This window comes from Petaurus breviceps, unplaced genomic scaffold, assembly GCF_028583685.1.
Source record: "Petaurus breviceps papuanus isolate PSGF00001 unplaced genomic scaffold, PetGlider_PUasm1.0 37, whole genome shotgun sequence".
Taxonomy (NCBI): Eukaryota; Metazoa; Chordata; class Mammalia; order Diprotodontia; family Petauridae; genus Petaurus; species Petaurus breviceps.
The window spans coordinates 76517507-76532255 of NW_027186296.1; the positions used below are offsets into that span (position 1 = coordinate 76517507).

The 14749-nt window shown below is 38.1% G+C and overlaps 2 protein-coding genes across 4 annotated transcripts in view; one reads left to right on the plus strand and one right to left on the minus strand.

Annotated features, from left to right (window-relative positions):
- The window catches only part of BTRC (beta-transducin repeat containing E3 ubiquitin protein ligase), a 212315-nt gene that overhangs the window by 175701 nt on the left and 21865 nt on the right, over positions 1 to 14749 (plus strand). For all 3 annotated transcript variants that reach the window (XM_069098782.1, XM_069098781.1, XM_069098780.1), the window contains 6 exons: positions 2973 to 3159; positions 8264 to 8360; positions 9546 to 9683; positions 10196 to 10314; positions 11592 to 11841; positions 12355 to 12473. In XM_069098782.1, the coding sequence (XP_068954883.1) occupies positions 2973 to 3159; positions 8264 to 8360; positions 9546 to 9683; positions 10196 to 10314; positions 11592 to 11841; positions 12355 to 12473 (910 nt within the window). The remainder of the gene's footprint in view (positions 1 to 2972; positions 3160 to 8263; positions 8361 to 9545; positions 9684 to 10195; positions 10315 to 11591; positions 11842 to 12354; positions 12474 to 14749) is intronic.
- Positions 1 to 14749, minus strand: part of NPM3 (nucleophosmin/nucleoplasmin 3) — a 390782-nt gene that overhangs the window by 74206 nt on the left and 301827 nt on the right. The window lies entirely within an intron of this gene.

A 14749-nucleotide genomic window follows, 5' to 3' on the forward strand; every position in this document is an offset into this window, starting at 1 on the left:
TTGGGCTAGGAAGGAAGGAGACCAGGAGATAGAGATGAGGAGGGAGAGCATTCCAGGCATGGAGGACAGCCAGAAAAAATGCCCAGAGCTTGAGAGATAGAGTGCCTTGTTTCATGAAACAGCAAGGAGGCTAGTGTCATTGGATCAAAGAGGATGGGAAGGATGGGGGTTGGGGGGTGAAGGAGAAGAAACATGGAAAGAAGAGACTAACTTATAAAGGGCTTTGAATGCCAAACAAGATTTTGCATTTGATCCTGGAGGCGTTAGGAAGCCACTGAAGTTTATTGAGTATTTTACAAGGTAAATAAACAGAGCAATCAATGAAGGCACAGTATACAAGAAAGAAAGGAAGAAAAAAAAATTAAAAAGAGAAAGACAACTATGGGGTTAACAACAACTAAATAATATCAGAGAAGACCATTAAGAGATTTCTTTCTAAAAGTACACAAGGAGACAAGGGTGAAAGTGGAAATCAGATAGCAGTGATGGTAGACATCCAGACCTGAAACATCATGGTCTGAATCTCCCAACACCAGTTTATAGGGTACTCAGTGTTTTTTGTAGAACTAAACTGCAGAATGGAAGGATTCGTAAAAGGACAGAGAGGAGGAAGAACATAGAAGGGAATATGTGTTGTACCCTAACCAAGTCAAAGGTTAACAATAAAAGGAAAGTAACTCCTGCAGTTTCTCAGAAAGAGGAAGACCTCCAGGAGAATGGGTGAGGAGGCAAAGGGGGGAAGTGGGGGGATTGAAACAAGAGGGGAAAAGAGAAAATATAGTTTCATTGAAAGTTGAAGAATGCTTCTATGGCAGGAGAAATATTTTATGATTGAAAATGGGGATCTTACAGAGGGTATAAGCTGTAATATTAAATGGAGAGTGATATGGTCAGAAAATTAACTTGACAGCTCAATGGAGAATGGGCTGGAGTGGGTGAGAAACTTGAGGCTAGGAGACCAACTAAAAGGCCATTGCAGTAGTTCAAGAGTGAAGTGATGAGGACCTGCATCAGGTTACTAACAGTGTCAGAGGAGAGAAGGGCCATATATGAGAGTTTTTATGAAGGCAAAATCAATAGGACTCTGGACCAGATTGGCTATGGGAGTGAGAGTGAAGAATCAAGGATGACATCTAGATTATGAACCTGGGTGACTGGGATGATGGTGGTGCCCTCAACAGCAATAGAGAAATTTAGAAATAAAGAGGTTTGGAAGGAAAGATAATGAGTTCATTTTTGGGTTAGGTTGAGTTTAAGATGTCCGTGAGACATCCATTGTGAGATGTTCAATAGGCAATTGGAGATGTGAATTGGGAGATTTAGGACAGAGGTTAAAGCTGGATAAAGTAGATCTAAGAAACCTCAGCATAGAAATAATTCGATTATCAATTGAAATAATATGGAGGGAGAGGAGAAAAAGGGCTCAGGCCAGATCACCTACATTTGGCAAGCATGACTTAAATGAAGATGTAGTGACAGACTGAAAAGGAGCGGGTCAGACAGCTAAGAGGAAAACTACTACAAGAGAAAGTAGTGTCACAAAAACCGAGAAGAGAATATCAGGGAGAAGGGCATGACTGCAGAGAGGGTCAAGAAGCATGAGGATTGATATCACTGGTAACTTTGGAGAAAGCAGTTTTGGTTGAATGATAAGGTTGGAAATGGAACTGTAGAAATTTACAAAGGGTAGGAAAGGAAAGGAAAGATGACCTTCTCATGGTAAACTCCAGGGAAGGAAAACAAGATATGGGACAATGCCTAACAGAGAGGAATGGATCCAGTGAAGGTTTTTTAAGAATAAGAGAGAGACATGGGCATGTTTATAGTCAGTAGGCAAGCAACCAGTAAACAGGGAGAGATTGAACGTAAATAAGAGTGGGGTGATAGAGGGAACAGTCTACAGGAGAGGGTGGGATGGAATGGGATCATTTGTACATGTTTTCTTCACGTGAAACAGAGGTGAAGAGAAGATGGTGGCAGAAAACCATAGTGATGATATAGGATGAAGAAGAAAGGAGAAGAGGGAATTCTCAGCTAATGGTCTCTATTTTTTTTTCCCATGAAAGAAGAATCAAGATTCTCAAGCTGAAAAGGTGGAGGGACAGGGAGTTATGGGAGGTTTGAGGAGGGAGTGTCACAGAAATTCAGGGTGAAAAATATTCAAGAGGAAGGGGATAATCCATTGTCCTTTCATTTTCAGTCATTTACTTCTTTTGTTTTACAGTGGTATTATTAAAACACAAAGAAACTACTTTTCTATACATACTAAATATATATATAAATTCCTTGAACTTTTTTTTCCCTCTTCCTCCCCTCCATTAAAATTTATCTCCAGTAATGGAAGAGCTGTCTTGTCAACTGTGCTCCTGATCTGTACTTATACTTCTTAAAGAGGGCGTCCTTAACTTGCAGCAGTATTTTCTCTCTCTCTCCCCACCTCTTACCACTTCCTTGTTGTTCCAGATACCACAATACAAAGCATACTAACCCTTTTCTCCAGATATGCAACCCCTATCCCTAGCACATTTTAAATATTAATGTTCTACAAAAGAGCTTTTGAACTGTTATAGAAAGAAATGAGAAAAGACCCTAATATAAAGATTTGGGGGATCTGTATCACAGAGTTTGAGATGCCATCCGTAGAACATTCCCATCCCCCCATATAGATAGATGTGTATTGCTTTCTGGATTCCTTTTTATTTTTAATGTCTTGGGGGGTTTGCTGGCTGTTAACTTTAACTCCCTTATCTAAAGAAAGATGGAAAATACTGTTTATTTCTGTAACCTTATAGAAAAAATATTAACACTCATTTTATCCAACTCTGTGTTTCAGAGAGAAACTGGACCACACTAGGGACAATGATGTGTCCTTACAGTAGACCAAATGCTGTTTTGTCTTTAAAGGACTTTTTGAAAGGGGTGGGAGGGACAGAATCACTTCATATTCCCATTGTTGTTGTGTTTTTTCACAGCTCGAGGTTTAGATCACATTGCTGAGAACATTTTATCATATCTGGATGCCAAATCACTGTGTGCTGCTGAGCTTGTGTGCAAGGAGTGGTATCGAGTGACATCAGATGGAATGTTATGGAAAAAACTCATCGAGAGAATGGTCAGGACAGACTCCCTATGGAGAGGTCTGGCAGAACGGAGAGGATGGTGAGCTTTTTCAACTTTCCTGCTACTACAGAGCTTCAGGTACTGGGCATCTATAGCCATTGGAAGCCAGGTGGTGCCTCGTAATACATGGCCCAGTGGCCCATCTTGCTTGTAGCAAAATTAGGAAGGGAAATATTTTTTTCCATTCAATTCAGTAATTTTTCTTTGGCCTAATGCTTTTTAAATTATGTAAAGTAGAACTAATGAAATCTTGCAAATAAGAACAAAGAGTCTCAGGGCGGCCAGGTAGCACATCGAGTAAGAGCACCGGCTCCAGTGTCAGGATGACCTGGGGATCGAATCTGGGCTCGGACACTTAGCACCCACCCAGAAACACCTGGCCGTGTAACCTTGAACAAGTTACTTAACCCCTATTGCTTTAAAAATTAAAAAAAAAAAACAGTCTGCTTTCCCTTTTAGCTGATATTCTGTAGTCTCAGCATACATTAATACCCAAGGTCATCTAATCTAACCTTCTCATTCTACAGATAAGAAAATTGGGTCCTAAAGAGATTATTTGGGTCAGGTAGGTAATAAGTGAGAGAGGCTAGATTTGAAGCCAGAACCTTCTGATTCTGATTTTATCAGGATATTTCACAATTTAATCCCAAAATGCTGTTTTGGGGGATTATCTAGCTAATAGGCTTAAAGACTTCATCAAACAAAGTGTGTTTCACTAAAACTTCAAGCTGCTACATTAACAGAAGGCTAACTTTTTCTTAAAACTTCTTTTCTTTGGGGAAAAATCATCTATATATAATTTTCTGTCCAAGGGTATCTCTGGGATATTGACTGCAAGAAAGGCAGATATGAATATTTCATAAACAAGATAAAAATGGCACCTCATACATTTTACCAGGTATAAAAAATGGTATAAACATATGCGTTCTCACATGTCTCCAAATTCACGTTATCGGTTCATCTTGTATTATAAAAAGACAAAATATTATTTGAATAATACTTTGAAAAATAAAGACTCATCCAAGAATATTTCTGAAATATGTAGGTACATTTGTGATTGAAACTCAATATTTAAACACATTAAACAGGCTAATATTTCAGAGGATTCTTTCATTCTCTGTCAGGAAAATTTCTAATAGAATCAGTTACCATGGGCAAATTTTCAGGCATTTTTTTTAAATAAAAATTGCCTTAACCAAAGGTATGTTAATTTCTATTAAGATTTTATATTTGCTGCCACAATATGACTCTTACAAGACTTTTGTTTTCATAAGTAACACTCTGCCTTGGAATACTGCATGTGGCAACACAAATGAAAACACAATCATATAATCCTATCACAAAGATGTCATCCATACCACCAGGATCAGTCTGTCATATAGGGAATTCCATTCAAGAATTACTTATTAAGCTACCTATTACTTACAAGGTATTTACTGTGCTAGACCCTGGGATTAGAAAACCAAAAATGAAATCATCCCTGCCCTCAATTCTTTTGGCATAGTGTAGAGCAGCTAGGTGATAAAGTGAATAGACCACTGAGCTTAGAGTCAGAAAGACCAGAGTTCAAATGTGATCTCAGACATGTACTAGCTATGTGACCCTGGGCAAGTCACTTAATCTCTGCCTAAAACTGGAGAAGGAAATAGCAAACCACTCCAGTACCTTTGCCAAGAAAACCCTATGAACACTTGATCCATAGGGTGACACAATTCACACAACTGAACAACAACAACAAAAGTTGGTTGCTTCTAGTGTAACTGCCAATAGTAAAAATTACATAACTAGAAATTCATTCCCATTCTTTTAGGTTAATACCCACTGGAAGCAGTAATGCTTTAAAACTTATGCATGCACGTTGAAATGTCAATAACTTGGAGTTATTGACATTTCAGGGTGCATGCATAAGTTTTCATTAGGATAAGGAGGAGAAAAAGCTTGAAGAAAATTAAGTCACTAGGAACACCAAACACAGACTTCATAAGTAATAATTGTATACAGGTCTGGTCCTGAATAAAACTATTTTAATTATAGTTGCAGTCAAACATGTGTTTCATGCTTTTTCCAAGATATGAAATCTAAATCAACCAACATTCAATACCAAATATATGGCTGCTACTCCTACAGACTTTCCAACTACAGAAGATTAAACCTCTTCCTGCTCTTTCTGTCCTTTAGGGTTCTAATTTGATTCCCTCTACTTCCACTACATCTCTCTACATCTACATTTGCTACATCCCTCCTAACTTGATGAATGAAATTAAAGCTATTTTGATCGTCATATCGACTCTGCATAATATTACTATTAACATAAAATCACTATCAGTGCTGCTTTCATTTCTGCATATTCCTTTTCTCCCTCTCATGATTAATGTTTATCTCTTTCCCTATCACTTTCCCTTCCTTGTGCTTTATTCAAGCTTCCTTGAACAACTGCAGTAGCTTCCTCATATCTTCCATCAGTCACTCCCTTCTTCTTTTGAAATATGTCCCCAAAAGCTCACCATTTCATTGAAACCTTTCAATTATATACCTTTGCCTGCTCTCTATCTTTGAAGCTTTCTTCAGATCCCTCCATCCAAAAAAGTAAATACAAACTACCAATGAAGCTTTAGGCTTTAAGATTTAGCTTCCTCTCAGCAGTTGTATTTTATATCCAAATGGATTTGTTGGTCTGCTTTAGATTGTACCCCCATCCCCCAAGGCATGAACTCTGTCATTTTTCTGTCTTGTACAGTGCTGAGTACACTGTCTGTACTCAATAATGATAAGTCTTAACTACAATAAAAGACCACTTGGGAAAAGACCCATTTTCTTAATCAGCAGGCCACATTTTATGATAACACTTTGCTCTTAATATTTAACATTTATCAAGTACCCACATTCTCATAGGTGCTAGCATTTCACATGGATAGAAGTGGTCCCTATTGTCAAAGAACTTAACTTCCTAAAAGGATTGCATATATGATACAGAGACACCAGCAAAGAAACATGCACACCTAGGTTTTTTTGACATCCAAGTACCCTTTTCTTTAGCACTTTTGTTTGGTGGCTGTTCAAATGCTAGCTGAGAAGTCAGTTTTTTAGAAAGAAATGAGGATAATGAGTTTATCTACGTATGTTCCAGGATCATTGTAGTTCAATCAAGCATCATCTAGCATGAAACCTTATACATGGTATGGATTCATTGTTTTCTCAGTGAATAAATGGTGCCCTCCTATTGTGTTAGGCCAACTGCCTCAGGAAATGCAGTAGAAAAAAATGATAGCACTAACTTTGAGCATTTTGTAGCAGTATATTCCCTATACCCTGTTTAGACTGGTTCTTTTCTCAGCTATGACTTGAAGTGTTAGGACCCAAACTATAGATGTAAATAGATGCAGGTGTACAAGTGTCCTCTTTCCTTGACATCCCTGGAATAGTATCAGGACATGTGCAGGTTCTCCTGAGGCCCCTGTATGCTGAGTACTAGGAAGTAAAAAGGAAAACAGGAGCTTATTTGGGGTGTGGTTGGCATTTAACCAGTATCGTAAACTCTTGTTTCAGAACTATGATTAATTTCTATCATAATGCAGCAATCCATTCACCTTCAACACACTGATAGGATAACTTTTTAAAGGAGGCACATTTTCAGCCATTTTGCCCTTAAACATATTTCCTTTTATGCCTTTCTTTTTATAAATATATTCCCTCTCTGCCACCTTTTTTTTTTACCCCAAATAAAAATATGTTGGCCTCTTTTCTTGCCAGCTTAGTATTCTGTATCAGCATAGACAATAGAGCTAGCTATCTTCCTAATAGGAAATTTTCTCAACTAATTTTCAAGGTGTATAATAAGGAGAGGGCAGGGGAGAAATACTCCTGGAGACATTGAACAATTAATTATATTGTAATGGAGCTGTGGAGGGAGGAGTAGATGACTGGCCCAGAGAAAACAGCATTTCTCTAGTGCCAGGATTACACTCAGAGGCATTTCTGCCTGTCTTCACTTTGTAAGGCACTGTGCCAGTCATAACAGCAGTTAGTACGCCCATAGTGGGGTTTACTAGCTTCCACACCGTGTTTGGTGGGTCCTTAACTTCAGGATGAGGAATTAAATTTTTTACACAGCAGGAAGTGATTGCCATTTACTGAATTTTTTTGTAGCAAAGATCTAGCTTGGGATATGAGTATTGCAGAGATGTACTGTCATAAGGAAGGAGATGCTAACAAATGTTGCTTACTAGGAATCAAGCAAAGGCAGGAAAACTCGTGTGTATACATAGCTGGAAATATACCTGTGGAGGCTGATTTCTGCCTTAAGACTTGTAAGCATTTCTCTTCATCTTGCCTTCTGCCTGCTGCTAGATACTCCAGTGATCCCCTTTTGTTTTCTGTTAGAGTAAACTGAGTTGCCACTTTTAAAGTATCGCCACATTGTCCAATAATGTGTGGGTAACTGAGCAGCCAGGGCAGCTAAGCCCACATTGGGAAGGACCTAGAAAAGTCATCCTCCAGATTTATAAGTCTTATGTTAAGCTATACCTAGTACCAGGATCCTTTGATCTTGATGTCACCTTTACCTAATGTTGAAAGGACTGTTGGCCATGCATTTTGATTCTCATCTGTATCCACATGGTATATTCACCAATGAAAGCATCGTTTTCAAAAGTGAAATCCAATGTAATATTTAGTCATTGGAATAAAAAGTAGAGTAGTGTGTGAACACTACCAGTATCAACTTTATCTCTTAATAAAGTGCAGTTACTCTATAGTCTTGCATTAGAAATACTTGTAACCGGCCATCGATGAAACTAATAAATAGCTGTTACTACAAATATAACTTTATTCCCACAATCCAGGGCCCCAGAAGCCAAGAAGTAAACAAAGTACATTTTATTTGTGGAAGTAACCCTGTTTTATTAGAAAGCAAATTAGAAAGCTGCTGATTGGTCTCTATAAATAAAGCAAAACAGAGAGTCAGCACTGTCTTAGAGTTATGTACTTCTTGGCTTAGAACTTCTGGAATCAGGATTACTTTCATACCTTAATGGATGGTTTTGAGGAATCATTAAATCTGGGTAGGAAAGTACTTGGAAAAAATACAGAGTACTATATAAATAAATGGTGAAATTATCATTAATAAATGTTTCTTGTCTTTTAGGGGACAGTATTTATTCAAAAACAAACCTCCTGATGGGGTTGCCCCTCCAAACTCTTTTTACAGAGCACTTTATCCTAAAATTATACAGGACATTGAGGTAAGAATCTATGTGCATTCTACACAGGTATTTGTAAAATTTTAATGAAAACTGTTGGTTAGCTATGGTAATGATCTTGTGGCATGTACATACTTGAGCCAAGGTATATAAAATTCATTAATTTGAGTTAAAAGGTCATTTTCTTAATAAGGGATTAAGATTCTTACAGTCTACAAAATCACGAGCCAGATCTTTAATCTTTCCATCACTGCCATTTAATCATCCCCTTTTTTTTTGGTGACTTCTTCCCTGAATGTCCATTTGAGAAAACACCACTACAGTCATCATGTCCTTTTCAAACACAGACTAGACCATAACACCCCAGACCACCTTGTCCCTACATGGGCAAAAATATTCCTCTTTTTTTTTTTTGCTTTTTGGAGGGGGAAGGTAGGGCAATTGTGGTTAAGTGACTTGCCCAAGGTCACATGGCTAGTTTTGTGTTAAGTGCCTGAGGCCATATTTGAACTCAGGTCCTCTTGACTCCAGGGCCAGTGCTCTATTCATTGTGCCACCTAGCCACCCCATTTAATCACCCTTCTGGTGGTACTTGATGCTTTTATCTCATAGAATGGTGAGATCGGGTAAGTGCCCCTGAAAGGTAATTGAAAGTTAAATTCAAACAATATTAACAAAAGCTCAAGGGTCAGCTAGGTGATACAGTGAGTGGAGCACTGGCCCTGGAGTCAGGAGGACCTAAGTTCAAATGTGGCCTCAGACATTTAACATAAAAACTAGCCATGTGACCTTGGGCAAGTCACTTAAACCCCAATTGCCCTACCTTCCCCTCTCCAAAAAGCAAAAAGAGACAGAAGAAGGAAAAAAACAAAAGCTCATCAGTTAAGATAGTCGATCTGTATTCAAATACAATGCTAAGCATATGAGGCTGATTAATGTGTGACCTCTTTTGGAAGGGTCAGTTTCTAAAGTCCTAGAAAAATAAATCTCTAGGAACTGTAGCAGATGGAGAAGTGCTGTTAAGTCAACTTGTGAAGATAAAGGCATATTGCCTAGAAAACAAATTTCCAATTTGACTCTAGTTCTGAGGAACCCATCAATAAACATGAAATGTACATGGCCTGCCTTTTCTTATCTTGACTCTTTTGCTTCTGTGACATAAGGAGAGAGAAGTTGAGCGTTTTTGATTGACCTAATTGCTGCCACTTTGTCACCCATCTTTCACAGACAATAGAATCTAACTGGCGATGTGGAAGACACAGTTTACAGAGAATCCATTGCCGGAGTGAAACTAGTAAAGGAGTTTACTGTTTACAATATGATGATCAGAAGATAGTAAGTGGCCTTCGAGACAACACTATCAAGGTGAGGCTTCCTGTATGCTCAGTTAGGGAAGTAGAGGTAGAAAGGGGAGCCATCGCCCAAAGCAATTCGGAACATTAATAATAATAATTTTGAAAGGTAGAGGAGAATTTGGGGGGCTTTAGGGTATACATCTCATCCCAGAACCTAAAGTGTTTTCCTCATAAGTACATGCATTTACCTGGAGAACCTATATAGATTTATCAGATCCAGGTTGATGTATTCTGCTTATACCCAAGATGGGCTTTCCTTACAGTGTGATTGGTCCTGCAGTAATTGCATGCTATCTTTGTTCCTCACTGAAAAAGATAAAGTCTGCTTTATAACAAAACCACAGATACTAAAATGTTTTTAAACTCAGCTTTACCTATAGAAAAAAGTACACTGCACACTCCTGCATCAGTTTTAGCCTAACTGCAATCATAAAGCTCTGCATAATAAAACCAGTAAGTCATTACCACATAGCCCACTGCCACAGTGATCACAAGGGTCTGTACTCTTGTTTGCTTTCCTAGATCTGGGATAAGAACACATTGGAGTGCAAGCGAATCCTCACAGGACACACAGGATCAGTCTTGTGCCTCCAGTATGACGAGAGGGTGATCATTACTGGGTCTTCTGATTCCACCGTCAGGTATAAGGGACCAAAGACAACTTGTTGGGGCTCTGAAACTTTTCCCTTCCACTCTTCTTTTGTTATCTTGCTGTCGTTGAGATTTAGTAATTTTGCATATACACTGAGGAACACGTTTCTAAAACTACATCTAAGGAACAATATAAAATCATGATATAAAATTCCAGAAATAGAAAGCTCTTTCCCAAAACCATATCATTTTGCATTTTTGCACATTTAAAAATACACATTCTAAGTTACATAGTTACTATTTATACCAGAAAATAATAACCTTGCCACTCTGGCCAAGTGGTGTTTAACTTGTCATCTTTATGGCAAACTTGTACATCCCCTAGAAAAATACCTCACAAGAATTGTATGTCCATATGACGAAGCATCGGTTTCAGGTGGTGACAACCATATTATGGCAGTACAACACCGCAGTTTAAATTTGTATAGGTGAGTGATACTCTCTTCTTGCTAGCCCCTCCCCTGCCATCCCTGCAGTTTTTAATTGCAAGCTTCACTAAGGGAGGGGGCACTCAATTTCCAGAGGCGTTAGTGATTTGATGACATAGCCATTATGCTGCTGGAGTCCAGTGTAGTTTGAGTTCTGGGTACCGACAACACTGCAGGGAACCTCTGTAAGGAATTTTGCCTTAAGCTAAAGGACTTAGCAAACATAATGCATCAAAAGTAACTTCTTTTTTTAAATGGAAAAAAAAAAACCCAGCCATCTACATTGTTAGACACTGTTGAGTTAAATGTTTACTATAGCAAGTTATCCTCTGTGAAGAGAATAAGCTATTCCTATTTTGGGTCTGTTGACTTAAAGGCCTACACTACCTTAATCCTCATTGTCATCAACATCCAACACTTCTTGAGCATCCATAGGATGAAATACTTTTTAAAGATTATGTCATTCAAAGAAGGGAAAGAAATGTATTATTATGGGAGTGGCAAGGGGGAGAAAAGTGGACTAAGAGCTATTCTGTAAACTCAAATAGCATTTCAAACAGTTTGGTTCATAGAGGGCAATCCTTTATCAACATCACACACAGGCAGTAGCACAAGTAAGCAAAACTGGATGTGCTGGTGTGCGCGCACACACACATCCCTAGCTCCCATCATTTACTAGAGCCCCTTTTCTGAAGTCAGTCTCAAGGCTTTAAATCAAGACTACAGTAACTCTTCACCACAAAATCTTATCAACCTTTATGTATGTTGTTGAATGAATTGTGGCATAAAATTTTCTTCCATCCCAATTCACCTGTCCAGTTCATTTTTTTTCTTTCCAGAGTATGGGATGTAAATACAGGTGAAATGTTGAACACATTGATTCACCATTGTGAAGCAGTTCTTCATTTGCGTTTCAATAATGGAATGATGGTGACATGCTCCAAAGACCGTTCCATTGCCGTATGGGATATGGCCTCCCCCACCGATATCACCCTTCGAAGGGTGTTAGTAGGACATCGAGCTGCTGTTAATGTTGTGGACTTTGATGACAAGTACATCGTCTCTGCATCAGGAGACAGGACTATAAAAGTAAGAAATTCTAAGTACTGTTAACCTGGAGACCAGGCCTTTGCCAACTGTTCCTCAACTTAAAGTAAGAGGAAGTAACCTGAAAACTTTATCAAAGACAAGTTTATATTTAAATGTCACTTCAAGATGACTTTCCAACTAATATAAGGATTGACCTAGACTTAAATAAATGAGTGTAAAGATAAGGTAAATCTTCATTACTGTTAGATGCTTCATTGCCATGATGTTCCTGAGTTTTGGAAGGACAGGTATAAGTTTTAAGTTCAAGAAAACATCTGTAAGATTGAAGTGGCTTCACAGTCATCATTTATCTGGCAACTTCTCAGACCATAAAAACCAGATGCAAATAAGTTCTAGGTTATTCTGAATCAAAGACATACCAACTTTATTAAAAAGATGACTTTGCCTACAAAATTAACTGTCCTAATGGCACAGGACTTGGGCTATACCACACCCGGAGCTTGCTAGTAAAAAGCCCCAAATGAAATACCAAATACTATTTTTTTGTCTCAGGTATGGAACACGAGTACTTGTGAATTTGTTAGGACCTTAAATGGCCACAAGCGAGGCATTGCCTGTCTGCAGTACAGAGATAGGCTAGTAGTGAGCGGCTCATCTGACAATACTATCAGGTGAGTACCAGATAACCCTTTCAGAAAAATTATAGCCCGTTCCTTGCACTTACCACTATTGTTATTAGATCCATAGGTTACCCAAGTTTCAATGATGGCATGTTTTCATCTTATTCTCTTTAGGACAATTTAAAAGTAAAGTGAACCTCTAAATTATAAAAGATTTTCTTTAGTTCCTTGCAGGACATAGACTACTCCTGAGCAGAGTCAGAGAAGTACTGTTTTTGTTGATGATCTCTTTTCTAGTAACTAAATGTTAAACCTTTTTAAAGAGTATATAGCTTGACTAAAAGAAAAAAGAACTGTGGACTTAAGATAGCTAGGTAGAAGTTTGTCCTATAAAAATAAGGTTTTCTTTCTCTAAAATTACCTCTGCATGAGGTAAAAAGTGCCAACCAAAGCCAAATATGGTAGGCTATGTATACCTGTAATCCCAGGGCAGAGAAGGATAATGGATCACTTGTTGAGCTTAGACATTCTAGGCTGCACTAAATTAAGACATTAGGGTATATGCACTAAGTCAGGAAACAATATGGTGAACCCAAAGTGAAGGGAACATTAGATTGCCTTAGGAGAAACAAACCAACTCAGGCTGGAGACAAAGCCAGTCAAAGCTGCCATGCCAATAATAGTGGGAACAGGCCTGTAAGAGGCTTTTGCACTTCCAGCTTGGGCAAGTCACAAACCAAAAGAAAAGTACCAATCAAGAAGCCAAAGGTTCCTTCTCTCTACCTCTGCTTCAAGAAGATTGTCGTTCCCCCTGAGGAATTCATATAGAGAACGTATTGTCCAGACACCACATACTTCACTGGCGGTTTCATTTTTCCCTCTGTTGCTGAAGATACATGTGTTGGCAATTATAAAGAACCTGAAGAGTTAAATATTCGTCTGATGTTCTTACTTCATAAAGATGTTGATACAAATAGGACTGAGATTTTGGAAGATTCTTCCATTCCTTTCACTCTTGGGGGAAGATGTGAGATAAGAATGTTCCTTATTCAGCACCAAATATAATCACCCTGTCTAATAGAATTGTCTGACTTTACATACGGTTTGATACACTAAACTTAAAGCATATAGTATTTTAAATTAATTTTAGTACATATACATAAACATATGTATATATACATACATGTATGTCTGTCTAAAAAGTTCCTTTCTAATTTAATTCTATGTAAAGGCTTTCCTTCTTATACTACACCATAGAGAAACACACACACAAAAGTCAGCCTCTATGTATAATTTAACCAAATTGTGTGAATGTATATTAGAGATACTTTGCAAGGAAGGGAAATGGTTGATCTACATTCTCATTGTTGTTTTCAGAGTGCACTACTTGCTGGACTGATTCATTCACTTTCTAGGCAACTTTATACACATTCGACCTACTTATGCCTAAGAAAACCTAATTATATATTATATACTATAGAGTGAAAATACATGCTACATAGGGGCGGCCAGGTGGCTCAGCGAGTAAGAGCACCGGCTCCAGTGTCGGGATGACCTGGATCAAATCCGGGCTCACATACTCAGCACCACACCCAGAAACAACTGGCTGCATAACCTTGAGCAAGTTACTTAACCCCTATTGCTTTAAAAAAAAAAAAATACATGCTACACTTAAGCTGAGAATAACTTTCCTACCTACTGTAGTCAGAGGAAAAGGAAATATATTTTATTAACATCATTAAAAAGTATTTACATTCATTGTTAAGGGTTAGTACTGTAGGGTTTGGTTTGAGGGAAAGGAATGTTGTTTTTTTCTTAAGAAAAGATATGTAATATTGGACTAACCGTAAATTGGGGGTGGTGGAGTTATTTTTAGAACTACTGAATATCAAAATAGTTCATACACATGTAGGAGGGGATTAATTTTACAATTAAATAAAGGTAAATCATACTGTGCAGTGTTTTTGATACTGCATGATGACTGTGGGAGAAGTATAAGCTGGGTGGCACAGTGAATAGAGCACCAGCCCAAGAGTCAGGAGGACCTGATTTCAAAGGTGGCCTCAGACAAGACATACTTACTAGCCCTATGACCTTAAGCAAGTCACTTAACCCCAATTGCTCAGCCTTCTCCCCTCCCAGAAAAAAAAATTTAAATGGTCTTAAATTATAAAAGCCAAAGTGCTCTAAGTTATCACTGTGGTGTATTTTTAAAGCAGCAGAATTCACCTAGGTGAATTTCAATACCTATGTAAATAGTAATTCCTTGGTATAAATAAGTCATATAGCATTCAGTGATGATGGGTAAACACACATGAAACTACGGA